Below are 21,475 nucleotides of genomic sequence, written 5' to 3' on the forward strand. Positions count from 1 at the left end.
ATTATGACACCTGTGTTTGTGTCAGCCTCTTCACATGTTTTTGTCCCTCATTCTCCCTCTCCTCTCCCACTTTATTTTTGGCAGAAGAATTGGTATTGAGATTACAGAGCCTCACTCATCTGTTCTGGTGAAGTCGAATAGTGATTTTGGATTAAAATGGGTCACAACAAAACCGATCACAGATATCTCACTTTGACAAGCTTATTAGAGTTTTTTCCTTCTGACTGCTGCTCTGTGGGCTCAAGTAGCAAGCTTTTTGAGCTCAGAACTTGCACTTGAAGTCTCTTTTTTGTCTGTGACTAGATTGGAAGGTTTAGCTGTCTCAGTATTTTAGGATGAGAGGATCTGGGGGCTTTTAACCTAAGCTCATCATATTTCAGGCAGAGGGTTGCAAGCAAAGAGCATTTTGACATGTAGCACTACCAGATACTATAAAGTCATGCATCACAATCCTGCCTTTTCAACAACATGACTCCTTAAATTGCTGCAGATCATATTTGGGATTGCAGCAACTCTCAAACCTCAAAACAAGGTGAATTCCCGAAGATATTAATAGTTTTAATAATTATAACAATTTAAATTTTATGAACTGAAACTAACAAATATGGTACACAGACTCAGAGAGCCTAACTAAATGTGAACAAGTTTCCTAATAAGCACAGATGTTGACTTAATCGCAAGCAAATAAACTGAATAAACTCGTCTTATTTGACCTCAGAGGACACAAATTGCAATTTAATGCAAAGCACTGAATGCATAAGGAAATGCTTAATATATTACACCAATTACCATCACAAATTCTAAAAGACATTTTATGGGAGCTGATCGTGTTAAAATAAAGTGAAGGAATTCGACATGGCCTTTGTTGTTTTTTTCCGTTTGTTAAGGTCTTTTTTTGTTATGCAACAGCTTGTTGTGGCCTCAAACTTTTCATGTTCCACTTTTGTGTCCCTCTCTAACCCCTTTCTTGGCACGCTGGCCTCTGTTACCCCTGGCTATGGCATATGATCGCCTCGTCTGGAGTCTATTTTTCAATCTTTATGCCATCTGTCAAATAATCTCAGAGGTCATGCTTATCCTTTTTTTTTTCTTTTTTTTTTAAAGATGATACACCTTTCAGTCTTAACACTGGGCAGCCCTACAGGTATTAGCACCAAATACTTTAAACATTTGTTTTAAAGTCTTCTTCGTATTAAAAGATATTCAAGAAGTTGGATTATTATGTTAAATTGTTTTTCGGGAATCTTGAAAATTTAGGATGTATTGTGGTGGAATCCAGGAATAATAAAGGAGCATTTCACCAGTTTTACTACACTACTATGGCATAAAAGTATGTAAAAATAAATAAATAGTATTTGCGTACTGTATAAATCATTTTGTGGCTCCGGTGGGAGATGTTTAAAAGCATATAAACTGCTTCATGTGATCTCATTAGGAGCTAAAAAAATTTTCATCTTTCATCTTACCAACAGCTCTCTGTAGTCCAGTCCACATTTCCGCCTGAAGCCAGCATCTTGAAGCTACTCAACAACATTTTACAATTAAAAAGGAGTAAAATAAGACACCTGCTCATTTTCTGCAACAGAGATTTCTATCTTTTCTTTTTTTTATATATATACTACCCATCTCAAGTGTTCAATCTTTAAATGTTTTCATCCTTTTGAAATTCAGGTTGGCTTGATTGAGACAACGTTTAAAATCATGTCCTAGAGCTTTCACTGGCTTTTGAGGTCAGTCTAATAAAAGCTAAACCTCGAGTGCCTGAAAGTGAACAGTGGCACTAACGCTGGAGCATATGGAAGTATCACTTTGCTGTGGGATGCTCGCAGCCAACATGTGAAGTAACTCACAGCTTTTTGAATAACATATGAATTAAGCATGATGCTAAGAGGGGCATGTGCATGTACAGTACTGCGCAGAAGTCTTGAGCCACTCCTCATGTCTCCATATTTTTCTTCTAGTTTCTTTCAACTTTTCAAAGGGGTCTTGAGCAAAAGTGCTCCAGGCTTTGTGAAATTTTTCAGTTTCTCATTTTCAGTTCAGTCATTCTGTCTTATCATTTTTAGATGAAAGTGGGAGATTTTTAGTTTGTTAACAGGTGAAGAAATACATTTTAAACTTTCGTTTAAATCGGCGGCATGGTGGCACGATGGTTAGCACTGTTGTTGCACAGAAATAAGGTCCTGTGTTCAATTCCACCATCAGGCCGGGGGCTTTTTGTGTGGAGTTTCTGTGTTCTCCCCGTGTTCGCGTGGGTCCTCCCTGGGTACTCCGGCTTCCTCCCACAGTCCGAAGACATGCTGTTAGTGGGGATAGGTTATTATAGTGGAGAAGGGTTATTTGAGCAGTCAAAATTGCCCATAGGTGTGAATGTGGGTGCGAATGGTTGTTTGTCTCTGTGTGTTGGCCCTGTGACAGACTGGCGACCTGTCCAGGGTGTACCCCGCCTCTCGCCCTATGAAAGCTGGGATAGGCTCCAGCGCCCCCTGCGACCCTGAAAAAGATAAGCGGAAGCGGATGTATGTAGTAGGTCGGGAGGAAATTATGGCAGGAAGTGTCTACAGCTATCTGTAAACCACGGTTGAGGATATGTCATGGCTTCATTCTGTATTTTAGTCAGTGGTGTTTGAGAACTTGTCAAAACTGATGTAATTATGAACACTGAAAAACACCGTCACATTTTGATCCACCATCCAATATCCATCCAATATCATCTAAAAATCATCTGAAAAAGTGATAACAGTTTGCCTAAGAGAGTTCAGACTTTGTTGAAGAATAAAGGTGGGCATACCAAATCTTGACTTTAAAGCTTGTTAGAATTGTACAAACTGATTTTGCCTTATATACTAAATTTAGATGTATGTTTGGACACGTTTCAATAAATCACCGCACCTATTTCTCATTTTCCGACATATAAGAAAAAATGAAGGGTTGCTTAAGACTTTTGCGCAGTGCTGTACAAGCAAGTGTGCTTGTGTGACCTTTTAGTATCACAACTGTGCATTTACCTCAGATTGAACTGTGACCAGGTTTCTACATGACTGTCTTCAAAAAATGGAGCCAGAAACCTACAGAGAGAGCGTGTGCAAGTGGATGAAACGTGACAGATTGAGAGTGAGAAAGGAAGAGTGTTGGGTGAATAAAAGACACCAAATAGCTCTTTGCAGGGATGAGTGTCTGCAGATGTGAGTGCCCTCAGACTACTGCTTTTACCCAATAATACAACCCAGGCCTCAGCAACGTAGAGAGATGGGTAAAAGTGCAATATGCCAGTCCAGTTACACTTTGTAATTCTTCAATGGGAAACACATTCACTTTAAACAAGCACAGAGTGGTGTTATTTAAGTACAGAAAAAGCACGTTTTCTTTTTATGACTCGTATTCTTCACAGATATTTGCTTTACTGTTCTTTAATATATCTTTTATTTATTATAGAAAAAATTATGATAGTAAAATATTATTTTAAATTGAAGCATTTAGTCATTTAAAAAACGTCTTTTTTGAAAACGACATAATAATGATTACATTTGTGCTTAAGCAAAAAAATATTTTTATGCATTTTTAAGCATTCAATTCAATTAAGTTTGCATTTCTGCTCGGTCACAATTTATTAAAGTTGTAGCTCACAAAACAACAAGAACCCATATTAATCCAGACTGCTTCTGTTAGGCGGTGCCCTGTTTGTGCATTTTTTTAATTGCCTGTCTGTCTCGGTAATGAATTCATGTCAACAAGAAGCAAAGCTGCACTCAGAGTATGAAGCAGTTTGGTTATTTAGGACAGAGAACAGATTTAAATTTAGAATGAGTGGCTTTTTTGCATGTTATGTAGATTGGTCTTACAGTTTATCATGCAGTGCCTCTCTCTATCTGTCTGTGTCTGACTGTTGTTCCCATAGACAGTTGGAACGAGACGTCTGATTATATAGAACTGTAAGCAAATAAAGGCCCTACCACTTTCTTGATCTACGACCTTATTATTTTGCAAAAATGTAGTTCCAGTTAGAGTGAAACAGAAAATAAAGCAGGATATGCTCTTGAGTGTGTCTTCCTGGGTTTTTAAGTCAGATCTGCTCTTTGTCAAGTCAGGTTTTCAAACACCAGTAAAACACCAGTACACCCACAACCAAGATCCTCTAGACTGCAAAACCAGACATGATGTCACGGTGGCTGTGTCCATCTTTTATATACAGTCTAAAATTATTCCACACTGCAGGCCACTCACTATAGTCCTATGGAGCAGGCTGTCCCACTCATAACTTCTGATTTTGAAGTGCCGGTGCAGCTTGATTTCAACTATAAGTTGGAATTTCCTCAGCTAAGGCCATGAACAGCTTCTTTTGAACATGACAGGTTTTTTTAAAATTTTTTGTGAATATTTCTAGCTATTACATTCTCATCTCCACTGATATGTTGTCAGTTTAGCTATGATAGTGTGTTTTTACAATGACCAGACGCATTCACATTCCAGCTTTCTGGCTTAACATTTGGAGCTGTCCCACAGCGTGAAGCCTCCACTGTAATTTTCTAGAACAAAAGAAACTGTCTGACGGAGGAGCACCAACAATATAAACCCAGGCTTAAATATGTCTTCATTTAGCAGCTCTATTGTTTTAACTAAAGACTAGCCTCTATTTTGAGTGAGCATATTGTTTATGTCTAAACAAAACCCAATCTGAATGAATACTTGCCTTCCTGTAGGCAGCAACTTTGCTGACAGTCAAACACTGGACTGTTGACTTAACAATGTTTGTCATTCTATTGGTAAACTATTCTGGGCAGTCATATTGTGTGTGTACAAAGCAGGGAGCCAGCAAACCCCAGAGAGTTTGTGGGTGTGTGTATGTGTGTGTTCCTCAGATCCTAGACACAATATTAGGTAAGCAGCTAAAATCCCAGCTGAAAATATCACATGTCAAGGTGCCCCAGGGATACACGTCCCTCCTCGTGTTAAAGGGCCTGCAATAATATTTACCCAGCATGCATCTCTGATGACAGGCCCCGAGCTACCACGCACTCCTTAAAGTAAACAGTCGGAGGTAGAGATGAGATGAAGAAACAGGAGGTAAATCGGAGCAGAGGTTGGAAAGCTATAGAGGAGGAGAAGAGGAAGCGTCCACATAGAATAGTGGCACATGGTGCATACTGGGATTTTAAAGCATTCCTGGTAGATAGTTGATCTTTTTTGCATGTCAGTGCTACTTCTAACTCCCCGTTTGTTCTGATCTGTCAAATAAATTAAAAACAATAGAGAGACAGTCTGTGCATGCACAAAAAGTAGCCCTGGAATATCTCCATGACTTTGATTTTAAATAGATTAACAGTAAAATTAAATAAAGCAGTTCAGTTCTTTTGATTTAGGTGGTGCCAATTTGCAACACTCGCCTCAGGGCAATTTATATCCTATAAAGACTCTATATTATTAAAAAGAAAGTCCCAACAATCAGACGCAGCACCAAATATTGAATTTCTCTCCAATTCCAACATTGTGTTTAACATACCTGTTATGTTTAGATCCGTATTCATTATGTATGCCCTTCTGGGAGGTATATGTCGAGTTCCACCTTCATTATGCAGCATGAGACAAAAAAAACCCAAAATGCTGTCATTAGTCATAAAGAACTGTTTCCAAGAACAAGACAAACAATAATCCTGCAACAACTCGTCTGGCCCCCACGGGGCCCTGAAGTAACACTGGCAGTGGGATTTACGATTCTGTTCTTTAATAATCTCAGAGAACAGAGTTTGCAAACCAAAACTCCAAATGTCTCCCAGTTTGTCTCTACCTGTCACTTTGACTTTTTTTTTTCTTTTTTGGAAAAGTTTTTGAAATTACTCTTTTTAGATGGGTGCCGTGTGTGCTTTCAATCAGGGGCATTCCAATTCAGAGGGTTTTAAAGCAACAGTGTTTAGGCTGCTTGTCAGGGGCAAATCAGTCTGAAAAGACATTTAAAAAGCAAAGTCTGACCTATTTAGCTGCCAGGCAACCTTTTAGAAGTCCCACAGCACCTTGAGTTGCTTGACAGTGAAAACAATAAATCACAGCTCCATAGGAAAACAAGCAATTGACACAGAATAGAACATCCCCCTAGCTGATCCAGTCTAGCATCAAACTCTGTAGTCCATCACTGTATGCACTGTCAAGAAATTTCATTATATGATGAAAAACAGCAAGAAAGTAGTTTTTTTGGACAGATGTTAGCTGATTCCTCGATGCAATAGAGCTTCATTGTTTTCCATAAATGTAAGAATGAGCCACAGTGCCGCCCTCTTGGGAATGTTCCTTTATTAAGAAGTAGTTAAGAACTTTTAAGAAGTACTGATTGATGGCGCATTTATTTGCTTTGGTCTTCCCACATAGTGTTGCATCATTTCATCTTTCTTGTTGATATCCAAATATTCCATAGAGCTGAAGACAGCCAGGTCACTTCACTGCGTTATAAATAGCTTTGTTTTTATGAGCTGTCAGCGCTAGCACATAGCGTTTCTCATTAGCTGAACGTGAGGCAGCTCAGTTTTATCATAAACCACAATAAAAGATCTTATTATTATCCTGTTATTGTTATCTTGAAGGTTACCAAGCCAATTAAACATCAGCTTTAACTTTCAAAGCCTATGGTGCCATCGTACGCTACATCGTCCTTCAGTGACATCCCATTCTTAATCTGTCAAGTTTAATATGATGTCCACTCCTAAACCTCATGCCCATCTTTTGCTGCTATGACAACTTCGACTCTTCTTGGAAGGGTTTCCATGAGGTTTAGGAGTGTGCAGCGGCTGCTCAGTCATGGAAACCCATTTCATGGAACTCACTAATTTGAAGGCTACATGAACTTTGGACCTTTGTAGCAACTGACTCTGCAGAAATTTGGCAAACTCTATGTAGTATGTGCCACTTTGTTATACTATCAATAACAGCTGACTGTGGAATATTTAATAGTGAGGAAATTTTATGATAAGACTTGGCAGCATGCTATCACAGTACCACTCTGGAATTCACTGAGACCCTGAGTGCGACCCATTCTTTCACGAATGTTTGTAGAAACAGTCTGCATGCCTGGCTGTTTTGATTTTGTACACCTGTGGCCATGCAAGTGATTGGAACACCGGAATTCAGTGATTTACTTTTTGCAGTATAGTATATGACCATGTTTTGTCATTTGTATTTTTGAGGCTGGCAGAGTTTTTTCTTATAGTTGCTCGCTGAAATTCATTAATTCAGCTGGTGAAAATGCCAGCAGGTGGAGGGGGGCGATTGGGGTTGTGTTAAAATGCCAGACTGCAAACTGAATGTGAACGCTGGAAGCTAGAACGATCAGCATCTCACCAAGGAAAGCTTCATAATAAAACCATGCTTTCAAGTACCCTTTGATACATTTGCTATTTTTTTTCCTGCAGTGCAGCACATTTATGTGAATTGACACAACAAAAGAGGGAATACCGAGAGCGTGGCTTTGTTTTAGTGAATGATTACATTTCACACACACAAGCAAAAGCCCTGAGAAAGAATCTCGCTGGAAGAAGGGGGGGGGGGAGGCAGTCTTTCACATGCTTTTACTCTAACGAACCATCACAGACGCTTCCTTTCCAAAAATGGCTTCTTAATCACAGTGAAATTCTAAGCAGACCCAGAAGCCTTACTGAATATTATTTTTCTAGCACTGGTCTCTGAAGACTTTGCCTAGTTCGTTAAAGGGTGAAACTGCAGAAGATCAAGGACTGCTGTTTGTCTTTGCTTTTTCACTACACAAAGACTTTTCCAGTTTTTGGAGAAGTTTTGTAGAAAGAGCCAAAAATTGCCCAGGAAGGACTGAAAAGAGAGGATGTGACACATAAACACTCTCGATGCCAAGAAGTCATGCTGAGCACCTAATACCCATGCAGTGTTATTGGATGTCCCCGTCCGTGTTACATGGCTGCTGCATTTCTAATCTCACCAGTGTACCTCTGTATCTCAGACAGATGAAAGTAGTCAGCACAGCTGGATTCGACGCCACGTCACATATGAACGAGACAATTAGAAGAAAAACGGCACGCTGCCAGTTGGCAACTTCTAAACAAATGTAAAAACCTGTGGAAGGATACAAGGTTGCGTTATGCTGCTGCTGTGTTACGAGAGCTCGCTCGGTGTCCCTGATGCTGCTGTTTCTACTGGAGTAATTGTTTTAGTTATGTAGTAAAATGGATCTCCTTTATTATGGAGGCAACCCAATCTTTCCCTCAGCAAAAATGGAAGCCAGGAAAAAGAAGAAGTGTGGGTGAAATTGACTGAATTGAAATAAAGTCGATTACCCAGATGCTGCCCCACTGCAACTACTTCAGCAAAGACCCAGCAGAATGAAGTTGGAATGAAATTACTTTTTATAAATGCTCCCCCAACAGTTGTCTCTTTTATTTCTCTCCTCTCTTTTTTTCCTTGATACAATTTCATTTCTGTGTTTTACAAGGTTCCATTAAAGACTCGCAAGTACGTAACAATGCACAGCTCTGAGGCAGTCTAACGTAGAGCGATTATCTCTGCAGACACAGATATCGCTGAGTATTTCTGCAGAGGCTGAAGCACGCTAATCACAGTTACCGCTTGGATATTACATCTCTGAGATTTGCTGCTCCCCCATCTCGTCTTTATTGTTTTGGCTCTAGAATCTGACAGCAATATGCATATTTTTAGTCAAGAGTTTTATTTGTGTGGGGGCATGCCTGTGTGGTTTCTAAAGGTAGCTGATGTAAGAACTTTCTTTGAAGTAAACATTCACTTTCTTATTTTGAAACGGTCTTCTTCCTAATGTAGAACTCCACACATGACTTATTTACACCTTTAGGCCAGGAGTACAGCACTCCAGAAGAAATCAAATTTGGCATGTTCTCCAAGTGCTGCTAGCAAATACCAGCACACTCGCTGTGACTCTGGGTCTGTTCATTTCATGGCGGCTCTGCAACATGGAGAAGCTTCAGCGGCGCACTGAGTACTCAAATCTTTAACTTAAATAAAAGAAGAACTTTCACACAGTAGAACATTCCTCACTGCGTGTAGGTTTGTCCGACATTCAGCATTAAGTTAAAGTACTGATGTATGAATAGTAATGTAGAACGGCTTCATAAAATGAAAACGCTAAAGTACAAGTTGCTAAATTTCTATGTTCAGCACAGAAATGTATTGGGCTCATTTTCACCAGTGACAGACTTATGACTCATTCTGGGAGTAGACATGGCTTGCAGGTGCCTTAAAACAGGAAATGAAAACTTGGGCAGTGGTTACAAGTTGCAGGCGATTTTTTTTTTTTTTTTTTTTTTTCAAATTTGTAACAGTTTAGTCTCTAAACCTTCCAGCTATTCGACATATTCATGGGTTATTTCAGTTGTACCGTCCATTTTGATAGTTTTATTTGCAGTGAGATCATGCCAAAAAACTCACAGTTTAGGTGCAAACTGATTATTTCAGGCTTTGTCCATTTACAAGAATCCCGCTTGTAAATGCGCTTACCTGCTGCTCCTTGGCAGGTAGCTCCATGCCCTCCTGGGTTTTAATTGCACCTTAGAACACATATGCATCAACACTACAATGAGCGGGTGGAGGGAGGTTTGGAGTCTTCTCCCACCCCCATTCTCTGCGGCCTGCTGGAGCGGGAGGGCTAGTAGGAGGAGTTGGCCGTCCGACTGCGGTCTGGGGTGTGGGGCCTCCCTGCTGCTGCGGAGTCGGGGTGGTCTGCCTCCCCCCACCGCAGGGAAAAGGGTAACACCACCTGGGTCTGGGTGCAATTCCCCCCTCCAGGGGCAAGGGTACCAAGACCCGGTTTGTAGAGTACGCTTGGGGAGTGTGATTGTGTGTACAGCGTCTCTTTATGTCTGTCTCCACGTTGGTTGAGTGTGGAGTGAGTGCATATGAGAGCATGAGGGTGGGAATGGATGTTTGTGTCTGTGTGTGCCTGTATGTCTGTGTCTATATGTCAGGTTGGGTATCAGACGCCACCTCTCTGGGGACACCTCAGGCCCTCCAAGGTTTGGAGGCCTATCTCCACCCACCACCACTTCCCCTGCCGGTGGCGGACTCCCTCAGGTGTCGGTGTGTTGGTGGTTCTTTGTGTCTGGGGGTGGGCGTCCGGGTACACACCGGCTCACTCCTTGGCGGCCGCTTGTCGGGGCCTGGGGCCTGGGGCTCGCTCGGGCCCCTTTGGAGGTGGGGTGCCCCCGGCCTCTCGGCCTGGGGCTCGGTCACTCAGGCACAGCTGGGGGCCGGCGGAGCTCACGGGCGCGTCACTGCAACTCCCCCTGACTTCTGCTCCGCGGCTGCTGGGCGAGCCCTCATCTGGGACTCTCCTCAGCTCTTACTGGAACAGTGGCGCGGCTGCCCCTCTGTTGGTCTTCCATGGTCTCTTGTGTTCTGGGGGCCTCTGGATGTCTGGAGTTTTGATCTCCTCCATACCCGCTTCACACCCTGGAGGACGGGGCTGTGGCCCCCCCACACTCCCTAGCAGATCATTACATGGAGAAACCTTTGGAATGCAAGCATGCTGATCCACACAGGTATGCACACATGGGTATTCACAGACGCGGACTAAAGCTTTCTTGGCTGCTGCCTCAAAGCACACTGTGCGCTGTCTATCTTGCGTGCTGCACAATATCGTTTATTATTTAGTAAATATTGATATCTATGACTAGCTAGTTTATTGTGATGGTGCTTTGTTTTCTCTATTATTATGTTACTCTTTGTTGTTTGCTGTCTCCTCTGTTTGTTTGTTTTTTTTTGTTGTTTTTTTTCTCCATACAGGAGACCCAGGAGTTCTTTTTTTTTTTTTTCTCTCTCTTCCCCCCCCCCTTCTCACCGTCTCTTCTCCCCTTTGGTTTTCTTTCTTTCTCTCCCCCTCTTTCTCTCATTCATTCCCCCTGTCCTATTTATTTTAAAAAAAAAAAAAAAATGACAAAGGATGAACTGAAGCTCTGCCATCACGTAATGTCGCATACTGCTGTTTCTGATGTCATTTAGAAAAAAAAAAAAAAAGAATCCCGCTGGCCCCGGTTCAAAACATTTCTTCTTGGCAATTTACTGAACGGCATGTCTGCTTCTTGGAGAGGCTCTAGTTGATGCCTTGTGTACGGGCCTGCTTGTCCTCTACCGTCACATGCGTCTCCCCTTCCTGAACCTCGGGCCCAGCCTGGGCTCTCAGGAGTCATCCCCTGGAAAGGCATGACAGAGCCCCAGTGTTTGGAAATGGCTGCGCTGGCAGCGATAAGCAGTTCAAAGAAGAGAGCGCATTAATGTAATTGGCTGCCAGCAGCACATTGGCCTCGTCGTCTCATATCCACATGCGGTAACACACACTCACCACGCAGATTATTGGAGAGGGGAGTGTGTGAGAGTGGAGAGAGGATAGAGAGGATGAGAATGAAAGAATGGGGGGAAGAGAGATGAAGGCAAGGGCAGATAGAGAGAGGGGAGGCGGAGTCCGGGTCCTCATTGTGTCGCTCATTAAGCCATGGGAGGCTCAGGGAGGCTGAGAGATGAGATGAGAGGTGTCAGAGTTAAATGTCAGGTCTGGAAGGGATGTGGCTGACTTCCATGAAGCCTACGCACACACACATTGAGAGGTTGAGAGGGGATCCTCTGCTCAATCTTCAGTCTCATATTATCCCCTCAACTTCTCTTCTCCTTCTCGCTCCATAGCTCCTCTCTCTCTCTGCCACTCACCTAGTTTTGCCCTCCCAATTTTCCACCCATTACACCCAAATTACTGGTGCCATTGCAAACTGAATTGTTGCAGCCGGGTAGTAACATTTCCACTGAAAAGCCCCAACCGCTACCTATCGTGGTGGAAGTGAAGGCTATTTCCTTCAGCTAATTTCCAAGTCTGTGTGATTGGAGGCACAGAGGAAAATGCTGGGTGGCTTCCTCCACTGTTACGAAATGTTTTCACCAAAGGCTGTGAGAAGCTTTGAAGTTTAGACTCTCGCCCTTGTATCTCAAACATTCTCCTCTTGTGTCTCTCCCTGTGAGTTCTCTGCAAGCACTTCTCACCCCGCTTTCTATTTGTTTTCTGCTTTTGCTGCTCTGGGTTGAAATCTTCCTCTCGTTTTATTCTTATTTTTGGTTCTTTCTTCCTTTTATCTTGTGGCATCGCCGGCCTCTTTCACTTCACAAGCTTGAGTGGAAAAAAAACAATGGCAGACACACAATCAGAAACTAGCAGGTGAACATACAGAAGCATTAAAGAGCTGAAAGAGAGAATATTTTAGTAAGAGATGGTGGAGACCAAAAATGAGCTTGGGTGTGTTTTAACCTGAAGTCCGGACTAAAAACACTGTCAGTTAAGCTTTGTGAGGAGTGCAGGTGTAAGCAACATGTAAGTCAATTTTGGAGGCACAGTTCTGGTTCGTCTCCTAGTTTATTTCTCAGTGGGACCTAAAACACGGAGGAACTAAAAAATAAAATAGTCAGCCATGATCACTTGATCATGATTGGATCCCTCACGTTGCAATATTTTCATATATTTCCAGTACACTGTGTACCTGAACCATTTTCAAACGTTGCAACATTCACCAGACTTGCACACTTTAACCACATATTACCAGCTCCATACAGCTAATCAGCTTAAGCAGCATGAGCATATAACTAACCATTACTCAATCATTACTTAATGGGCTGTATGAAGCCATTTCTCTGCAGTTATTTGCCTTCTTTATTTTCACACAGGATGTTTGCACCAACACTGAACATGTTCTTGATGAAAACAAAAACTGTTACACACAGATACACTGTGTATTTCGCCAAAAATCTTGGCTTCCACACCAGTAGCATGCCTGCAGTTGAGAACAGCAAAGATGAAGCAATCTCTTCATTCTCTGCCTTGGCTGTCACCTAATCCTCCTGATGTGTCTCTCATATAATAATCCCCCTCCTGTTTTGGTTCTGTTTATATCCACGCGCAGAGCTAATGCACTAAACAAACACACGTTCTAGTATGCCGTATCAATCGATAAGTTTGAGGTCAACATTGGTGGAATTATTACAAATCAAAAATACATTTCCCATAACACCCACAGCTCTACAACCAATAAATATATTCATTCATGAGAATAAAGTAAACAAAGCAATTTAAGTCAAACAACACCTGGACACTATTTTGAAAGCTGTAGTATAAAATGAGCATGTTATACCTAAAAATGTGCACAGTGAGCTTCTGTATTTGGGTTTTCATTACAGGAATAACTAACGCTGTATAATAATGTCACACTATTAAGCATTAATAAGGTATTTATAAGGTATTAGCAAGTGCTTAATTCTTAATTTATATAAGATTACTCCTCCTTTGTGTATCATTTATAAATACAGATATGTTTATCCATCTGTTACTGTTACACCATGTACAGCTGTCACTGCTAGTAATAATCATAGTCATAAATATAACCGTGATATATCTGTATTAAAAATGACATTAGAAATGAGCACTTAACCTACCCAGTTATAATATTTCAGCATTATCGAGGTAATAATTAAACATCTCAGGTCACATCTTTGTTTGTGTGCCATTCATGAAGATTTGGAATTTAATGATGACGGCATTTTTATTATTACATACAGTAACAGCACGTAATTATATCTCCTCCCAGGTCAACCTTTCAAGTTGGACCCAAAAACAGCCCACAAGAAGTTACGTCTGTCCAACGACTGCCTGACCATGGAGAAGGACGAGAGCTCGCTGAAGAAGAGCCACACCCCGGAGCGCTTCAGCGGAACAGGCTCCTATGGAGCTGCTGGTAATGTCTTTATTGACAGCGGGTGTCACTACTGGGAGGTGCTACTCGGAGCATCCACATGGTAAGAATTGCACGTACGCACAAGTGCATTATACAAGCCTGCAAGGAGGCTTGATAAACTGAAATATCTTTCTTTTGGGAGTTTAAATCTAGGCTGTTACGCAACCTCCCCCACACACACACAACAGACACACACCACACACAGTGTATACTCTTATCCTAATTATATTCTTTTCACTAATTGGCTGTGAAGTAGACCTTTTTCATGCACAAAAAACCCAAAGGGGCTACGTGTATCTTGTGTGTCCTCAGCATGAGGTAGCCTGACTGTGTAAGTAAAGTCATTAAGGAGGACACTTGCTTCAGATCAGTAATGTGTTCCAAAATGTGCTTTCCCTGCAGGTATGCCATCGGCGTGGCTTACAAATCAGCCCCAAAAAACGAATGGAGCGGCAAAAACTCATCCTCGTGGGTGTTCTCACGTTGCAACAGCAACTTTATGGTGCGGCACGATGGTAAGGAGATGCTGGTGGAGGCGAGTCTGCAGCTGAGGCGGCTGGGTGTCCTGCTGGACTACGACAACAATTCGCTGTCCTTTTACGATGCCATGAATTCCCAGCATATCCACACCTTTGAAATCTCCTTCCTCCTACCTGTTGTACCCACTTTCATGATCTGGAACAAGTCAGTCATGATTCTCTCAGGGCTACCTGTCCCCGATTTTGTCGATGGTGTGGCCTCGGATCTTCAAGAGCACCAACAGCAGCAAATGGGGATGTGCCGGCAAGACTCGCCATACTTGACCGGGATGAAGGCCTGCCACTGAGTGGTCGTGTGACTGTAAATGCGATTAAAACACTGACACGGTGGCTCATGTTAGCTAGTTACTTTCATATGGGTTTAAAAAGTTGCAAATATGCACAGCAGTCTGGAAAAATGTCAGTCCGGTTAGTTTGTAGCCATCCAATATTTTGCAAATCCATCATCAACGAATGGGAATGAGGTCTTTTGACTGCAGCCATCAGCATACGTAAAGTCCATCCGATGCCCTGCAGTCACTGACAGAGAAAGCTTTGGTGTCCTGTATTTTCAGGACCATTTAAGGTCTTCCTTTTTTCATCTGTGTTTCACCCCAGGCAGAAGACCAAAGTGAGAATCTTCATGTCAGCCATTTAAAGTTTGAAGGTGCAGCACATGAACAGTGAAACTACTTAACCTGTGGTAGATTATGAGAAAGACAGAAAAGGAAAAATATACAGAGAAAAATGAATAGAAAACCGATTGATGCTTTGACCACAGCAGTGCAAAGTGCCATCCACCGATCCATAATAGTTATCAAACAGGTGGATGGAAAGGCCATAGCAGATGCTTAGAATCACAATTTTTAGCTGTATCGAACCAGTAAGTGAGCCTCCTCATTCCCTGAGTATCAGGGGCACTGTTGTTCCCAAAAAAGCCGATCTTTTAATGTCTTGATTATAAATTACCCTTCTCTCTAAGGGGACAAGTAAACACAAACCTACCAGCAAATTACCCCACACATCATTTCAGAGCGTCTGGATCCCCCCCAGCGTTAGGGTCAAGCAGTCAGGATTTGTTTAGTTTATCGTCTGTCTTAGTAGTGTGAAAATTGATGCCACTTTCATGTCTGTTATTGCAGCGCAAGCAGCCGAGCTGGCCTTGTAGCATAAATTGTGGAAGCTCCAACTTTCAAGCTGCAGAACGTAACCTTCTGATCATAAGTGTCTAAAGTGTTTAAATTTGTCTTTTATTACAGATTTAACAAAAGTGTAACGTGTGAATGGGTAAGCTTTTGAAATGCTGCCAGCCTGGACTTTTTCTGTCCCCCAAAAAAGGAGCTTTTTTCCTTTGGGGAAGTTTGATTCCTACAAGGTTTACACTAGTACATACATTCTCTGGGAAACGTACAATACCAAGCTTTTATTCAGTCATTTTTTTGATTTTGATTTCTACATTAATAAAAACAAATAAAAAGCAAAATTATGAACAGATCTTTGCTGATCATATTTTAGCAAATATATCAAAGTATCTTACAGTTTCTCCAAATGTGTATGCAGACATCCAATTATAGACATTACAATCTCTAGCTTGGTAGAGTTTTGTATTTACTGCACAAAATGGAAAAATAATGCACACCAGTAACTGCAAATTCACTGTAAGAAGATTTGAGACTAGGAAAAAAACTACAAATTAAGACAGCGAGTTCAGTAGTATTTTTTTTCTTGGTTGTAAAAGTAACACAGAGCTTAACTGCATATTTTGAGTATAATGATGTATGCTTAAACACATGCCACGTTAGCATCATCTGCACTCCCAAAATGTGACACATTTACAGTGTGATCATACCGATGAAACAAAAACACTAAAACCTCCCGCATCAGTCCAGACACGAGAGTGGTATTCTTTTTCCCACACAGAGACTCTTGATTCTTAAAATGTCCCATTTTTTTTCAGTTTGTCTACTACAGCAGGCTGTACTGCAAGTATTTCCTTGCCGCTGTTCATGTGTTGTGTCCTTAATAGCTATGTGTGGTCACTGCTATAGTCCTTTCCTCGATCTTCCTCTTGGATTTGACCCGTCAGTCTTGTTTTGTATTGACAGGTCACAGCTTCCTTATTCCAGGAAGCGTTAGCGTCGCTCCCGGATTCTTTATTAACAAGATCCCAGGGGCCAGATTTGAATCGTGTGACTACTCGACTTGTATAATAAGAGGTTTATTGATAACTAGAGGGAAAAAAAAGTGTTATTTATGGAAAAAAAAAGTTTACTTTTATTATTAATCGCAACATATTCATGATGCACTTTTTAATTAACACTAACTCCCCTCTGTGAGTATTGAAAAAGATGGATGTGTGGCAGGGTTGTAATGGGGAGGGTAAGAGACAATAAGCACTGCTGCTGGTTGTGTTAACTCATCCTATTTTTCTGCTCATATTTTCAAAGTAATTTATGGTGGTTAGCGTGTAAAACATACTGCAGTAAAACCTCTTTTGGTCACTCGGAGAACTTTGCAATAAAGAAAGAAGTCACAGCTTTTGTTTACTGTGCTTTAAACACAACCAGCGACTTGTCCTCCCCATTGCATTTTTTCAATAGCATACAGTGAAACTACGTTTAGAAAAGGGATATGATTATGATGGTGTTTGTGGGATTTTTATTGTGATTATAATGAATAACTAATAGCTGTTTGTTGTTGACTTTTCACGGAAGGAGGTGGTTAACACTTAAACCTGCTGTCTGTCGCAATGTCATGGCATGATTGTGTTTTCCTCTGTAATTTGTTACCACACACACACACACCAACACACTCCACGTTCAGTTTAGGTTGGTCTTGTCGTGATAAATGCATGATACATTATAGGATCTCACAGTTCACCGGGTAATTTAAGTAACTCTTTCAAGCTCACCAATTAGGTTTTTTCCCTTTGGGTAGAGGCTCACCTGAACATTTTACAAGCAGACCTGACCTCGAAAATCTTTCTGTTCTTGATCACTATTGAAATAGCAGCTGAAGTTGGAAAAAATAGTTTTGCTTTCAGGTTCGGATTTAAAGGCCTAGCGTGGGTGACAGTTTCTCTCTGGTTTGATATTCAAGGAAGCAGGGCTGATTCAGACAATCAAATATGTATCATAGTTTTTGCCGATTTAAGAGGCCACGTAGCCAGAAAGTTGAGAGAAGCTGTGACAAAGTGACACTGGAGGTTGTGCTTAAAAAAAGATGCAGACTTTTACCCGATTTGACACAAGAAACCTTACGCCTCATTGCCAATTTCACTCCTTTTACTCATCACGGGGTATATAACTGTTGACTGTCTTGTAACATTTCTACTCTGACAGGCTATGATCTCCTTGACTTGAAAAAGCAGGCATACCCTGCAAACACACTGTTTTAAATCATTTGCTTGTGACCTTAAAGTTCCTTGATGAGTCAGTTCGGAATGGCAGTGAAAATCGGATCTGCATTATTCACCAAGGGAAACTGAACGGTGCATCAGTTATGAATATTTACTCGAGGTGTTGATTGATAGAGATGTTCCACATGTCAAAGATAACACAGCACACGAACAAAGCAGGGAGCTTACCGAACGTTACCTGACTTCCAGATATCCATTCATCTTGCTGAATAATGTCGGTCGCAGCAGCCGAACAGTGTTGATTTGTGATCTGGACCGACAAGCTCAAGTCATCTGTGCAAGTGTGCTCGGCTTGGTCACTGCATGAATATGTGACCTTGCCGCAGGTTCATGCTGTAACTCTGTCCTTATCTTCGAGATAGGGTTTCCTGTCGAGTCAAACATATTCTCAATTTTTATTTTTATTTTTTACAATGGGGGGAAAAAAAACTTCGAAAGCATACAGAAAATGTTCATTGCCATGCATATCAGATCATCTGCAGTGCTCTTTTTTTGTGTCACAAGTCAATACAGTAAAATATATACGGTGAATGATTTTCAATAGCTACCCACTCCTTGTAGTGCAGTGTAATACCCTAGAGACAATGCAATAGATTCTCCTTTCTGCTTTTCTGTTTGTGTAACTTGGAAAATGTTTTTTGGTTTTTGGTTTTGGTTTTTTACAACTCAAAAGAAAGGCACTCCTCTCCTTTTGACATTTGGACCTTAATTAAAAAAAAAGAGAGAGAAGAAAACTGAAACAGCACAAAAAGAGCAGTTTTGCCTTCCTGCAATGCTTCCTGTTTCCATAGATATAACAGATATACTTTTAGTCAGAGAGGAATGTAAATCATAGGGGGAAATATATATTATATAAAGTTGTATATTATACAAAATATATATGAACCAATGTTATTTATGTGAATTTAAGTCCAATTAAAAGTCTGATCCCAAAAACTGTTGGAGTCAAGAGTTTCTTTTTAGGTTTGCTACTCAAAAATGATGCAACTGCTAAATATAATTTCAAGTATTTACAGAAAAAACTGAGATCCAAGAGAGGAGTGAAGAAAAAAATTCCAGGGTTGGACAGGGCGATGCTCCTGTCCTAAAGTCTCAAACTGTTCTTTAATCATGTTGATGTTTTAACCAACATGATTAAAACATCAACATGACTGGAAAGATTCATAATAAATCTCCCTTTAAGCAGCTTGTGAAACACAAACTGTTTGCCTCTCACAGGTCTTACAAACATGTACGGGAATTTAAACTACAACCCACAGCTTTCAAAGAGGCTGAGCCCTGGAACGGTACATGGGGCAGTAAGGTTGCCAGGCTGGCAGGTCATCCAGAGCTCAGGGTGGGGTTTGTAGGGCTATACCCTCTTAGCCCTCATCTGCCATCACTGGCACGAGTTACTCACTACAACTAGTACTGTAGTGCATTGGCCCCAGCACTGCCTGCGAGCATGGCACAAACACAAACACTGACCCTGAAAGGATGAACAGCCCGCTCATGTAATTTGCATTTAATTTGCTTTGAGGCAGCAGGAATGCTCTAACAGTGTGATAAGGGAACCAGGGGAATTTCAGCTGGCTGAACAATTCAAAATGTATACTAACATATAAGATGACAGCTGTGGGCCTGTGTGGAGTTTGCATGTTCTCCCCATGTCTGCGTGCGTTCTCTCCAGGTACTCTTGCTTCTTCCCACATCCAAAGACATGCCATTAGTGGGGTTAAGTTAAATTGTGATTATAAATTGGCCCTAGGTGTAAATGTGGGTGTGAATGGTTGACAACCTGTCAAGGGTGTACCCAACCTTTTGCCCTATGACACCTGGGATAACCCCTGCAACCCTGAATTGGAAAAGAACAAGAGATTGGATGGATTGCCTTAAAATGCATCACACGAGCAGATACACCAGTGAGTTCATACCCATCTTTACGTTCTGGCTTCATTATAGTGTCATCTACTCACCAGGAAACTTGTAACTGTAGCCTGCACGCTTTGAGGCATGTGGACAAAATCTGCCCTTCGACTGATATACATATAAATACCAGTCAAAGTACACTCAAATGCTTTTGCAGTACCTCTGGTTATAGTATTCACACCAAAACTCTGCCCTTATAAAACACTCACAGACAAACTCACAAAGTGAAAACGAGACCAGACACTCTCTTGCAGCTGCTAAATGTGGTGGTTTAATGCATTCTGCCCTATGACCTTCTCTCTCTACCAAGAACGCCAAAGGACTGCTCTCAGAAACAGTGTAGAAGAGCTTGTTTTGTAAAACAGGAAAAGACTATAATAAGATCCCTGCTTCGCTACATTTCCATTACTATTTAACTAGAAGCTACATGTTGAACCTCATTACCTGATTAACATGATAATGTAGTGTCTAATGTAGATTTGCTTATTGAATAACATAGACAGGCTCAGAGAAATCCAGTTTCAACCTATTACCTCTCCATTATGTCACTGCAACTTCCCGGAAGGTTTGGAGACATTATGATTATAAATATATGTGCACATCTATGCATACGCGGTATTTAATCCTGCGTTATGAATCTATCTCATTAGGCCAGGGCTTTTTTAAAATCTAGTTTACCTGTGCACTGATGGATTACAGGGCCAGGTTAGGCCACAGGTTTAAAGATTGGGGCACTGTCTACCTCTCCGTGTGTGACAGATTAGCAAATGGTTAAATGTGATACTCGCTCTGCCTCTGCTCCCTCACACTGCTAGCAAGCAAACTGTTCGAGCAACCCATAATTACATTTCTAATTGCAGAATAATTAGGACTCCCTGTGTAGCTCGTTAAGTCATTTGTCACTAAAGCCTCTAATGTGGCATACAACAACTCTCTAATTACAAAGAAGGAAAAGTGCACAAGATGGGCAGCATTTCACTACTTGTGGCCTAAGTTTTGTTTGATGTATATTTCATTCATATTTATTATTATTATTATTATTATTATTATTATTATTATTATTATTATTAGCTGCTATGACTGTGTTATAACCTAGTAAAACAAACCAGCAACCAGCAAAAACAGACTCTTCTAATGATAAAATGAAGTAAGAACTCATCTGATTAAGAGCCATGCTGCACATTAGAGTGGTTGCTTTCTTTCTTTTCACCGTTAAATTACAGCAAGGTCAAGTAATTTCACTCTACAGAGAACAGTGGAAAAAAAAAAGATCTTATCAAAAGCAGATGATATACTGCTGTAATGTACCCCATCTGGCCTTCCAAAGGAGACTGCTTCTCACAGTTCTGTCAGGACTTTTACCAGAACTTAAACAAAAAAACAAAACTACAATTTTATTCAACAGTTTTGCAGTAATAACTGGGCAAAGGTGTGGGATGAATTACAGTCAACATAAGTGCATCTTTTGAACAGATAAAAGAATATAGAAGAAACAGGACAACGCTGAGGTTGCACCCCAGCTCCAGGTAACATCAAGCTCTTAATAAAACTTCAACGAGTCAAAAAATGAACAAAGAACACAGACAGTTTTCTTTTCTTTTCTTTTGAAATAATAAGTCCAGCAATCAATAGAGCTCGACTATTTTTGTTGCTGATCCTACCATACAGTAATAGCTGTTATGAAATCATGTGTTTGCTTACCATTGCTTATTCAAGGCAGTAAACTTGGCAGCTCTATAAACAGTGCAGATGTATATGAATCAAGCAATGCGCAAACACTGACTCCAACTGTGTCCATCTCCAGTTAGGCATAATAGCATTGCCTCTATACTCACCAATAACCTAATAAATCCTGCGAACAATAATTAGCTGGGAAATGA

The 21,475-nt window shown here is 41.0% G+C and overlaps 1 protein-coding gene across 7 annotated transcripts in view; it reads left to right on the forward strand.

The window, feature by feature from the left end:
• Positions 1–18,615, forward strand: part of mid2 (midline 2) — a 168,308-nt gene extending 149,693 nt beyond the window's left edge. For all 7 annotated transcript variants that reach the window (XM_085426289.1, XM_085426282.1, XM_085426307.1 and 4 more), the window contains 2 exons: positions 13,605–13,812; positions 14,154–18,615. In XM_085426289.1, the coding sequence (XP_085282415.1) occupies positions 13,605–13,812; positions 14,154–14,577 (632 nt within the window). In that variant the 3' untranslated portion in view covers positions 14,578–18,615. The remainder of the gene's footprint in view (positions 1–13,604; positions 13,813–14,153) is intronic.
• Positions 18,616–21,475: the final 2,860 nt, after the last annotated feature.

Source organism: Rhamphochromis longiceps, linkage group LG2 (genome assembly GCF_057381845.1).
Source record: "Rhamphochromis longiceps isolate RC_006_pf linkage group LG2, R_longiceps_female_GT1.1, whole genome shotgun sequence".
NCBI classification, from domain to species: domain Eukaryota; kingdom Metazoa; phylum Chordata; class Actinopteri; order Cichliformes; family Cichlidae; genus Rhamphochromis; species Rhamphochromis longiceps.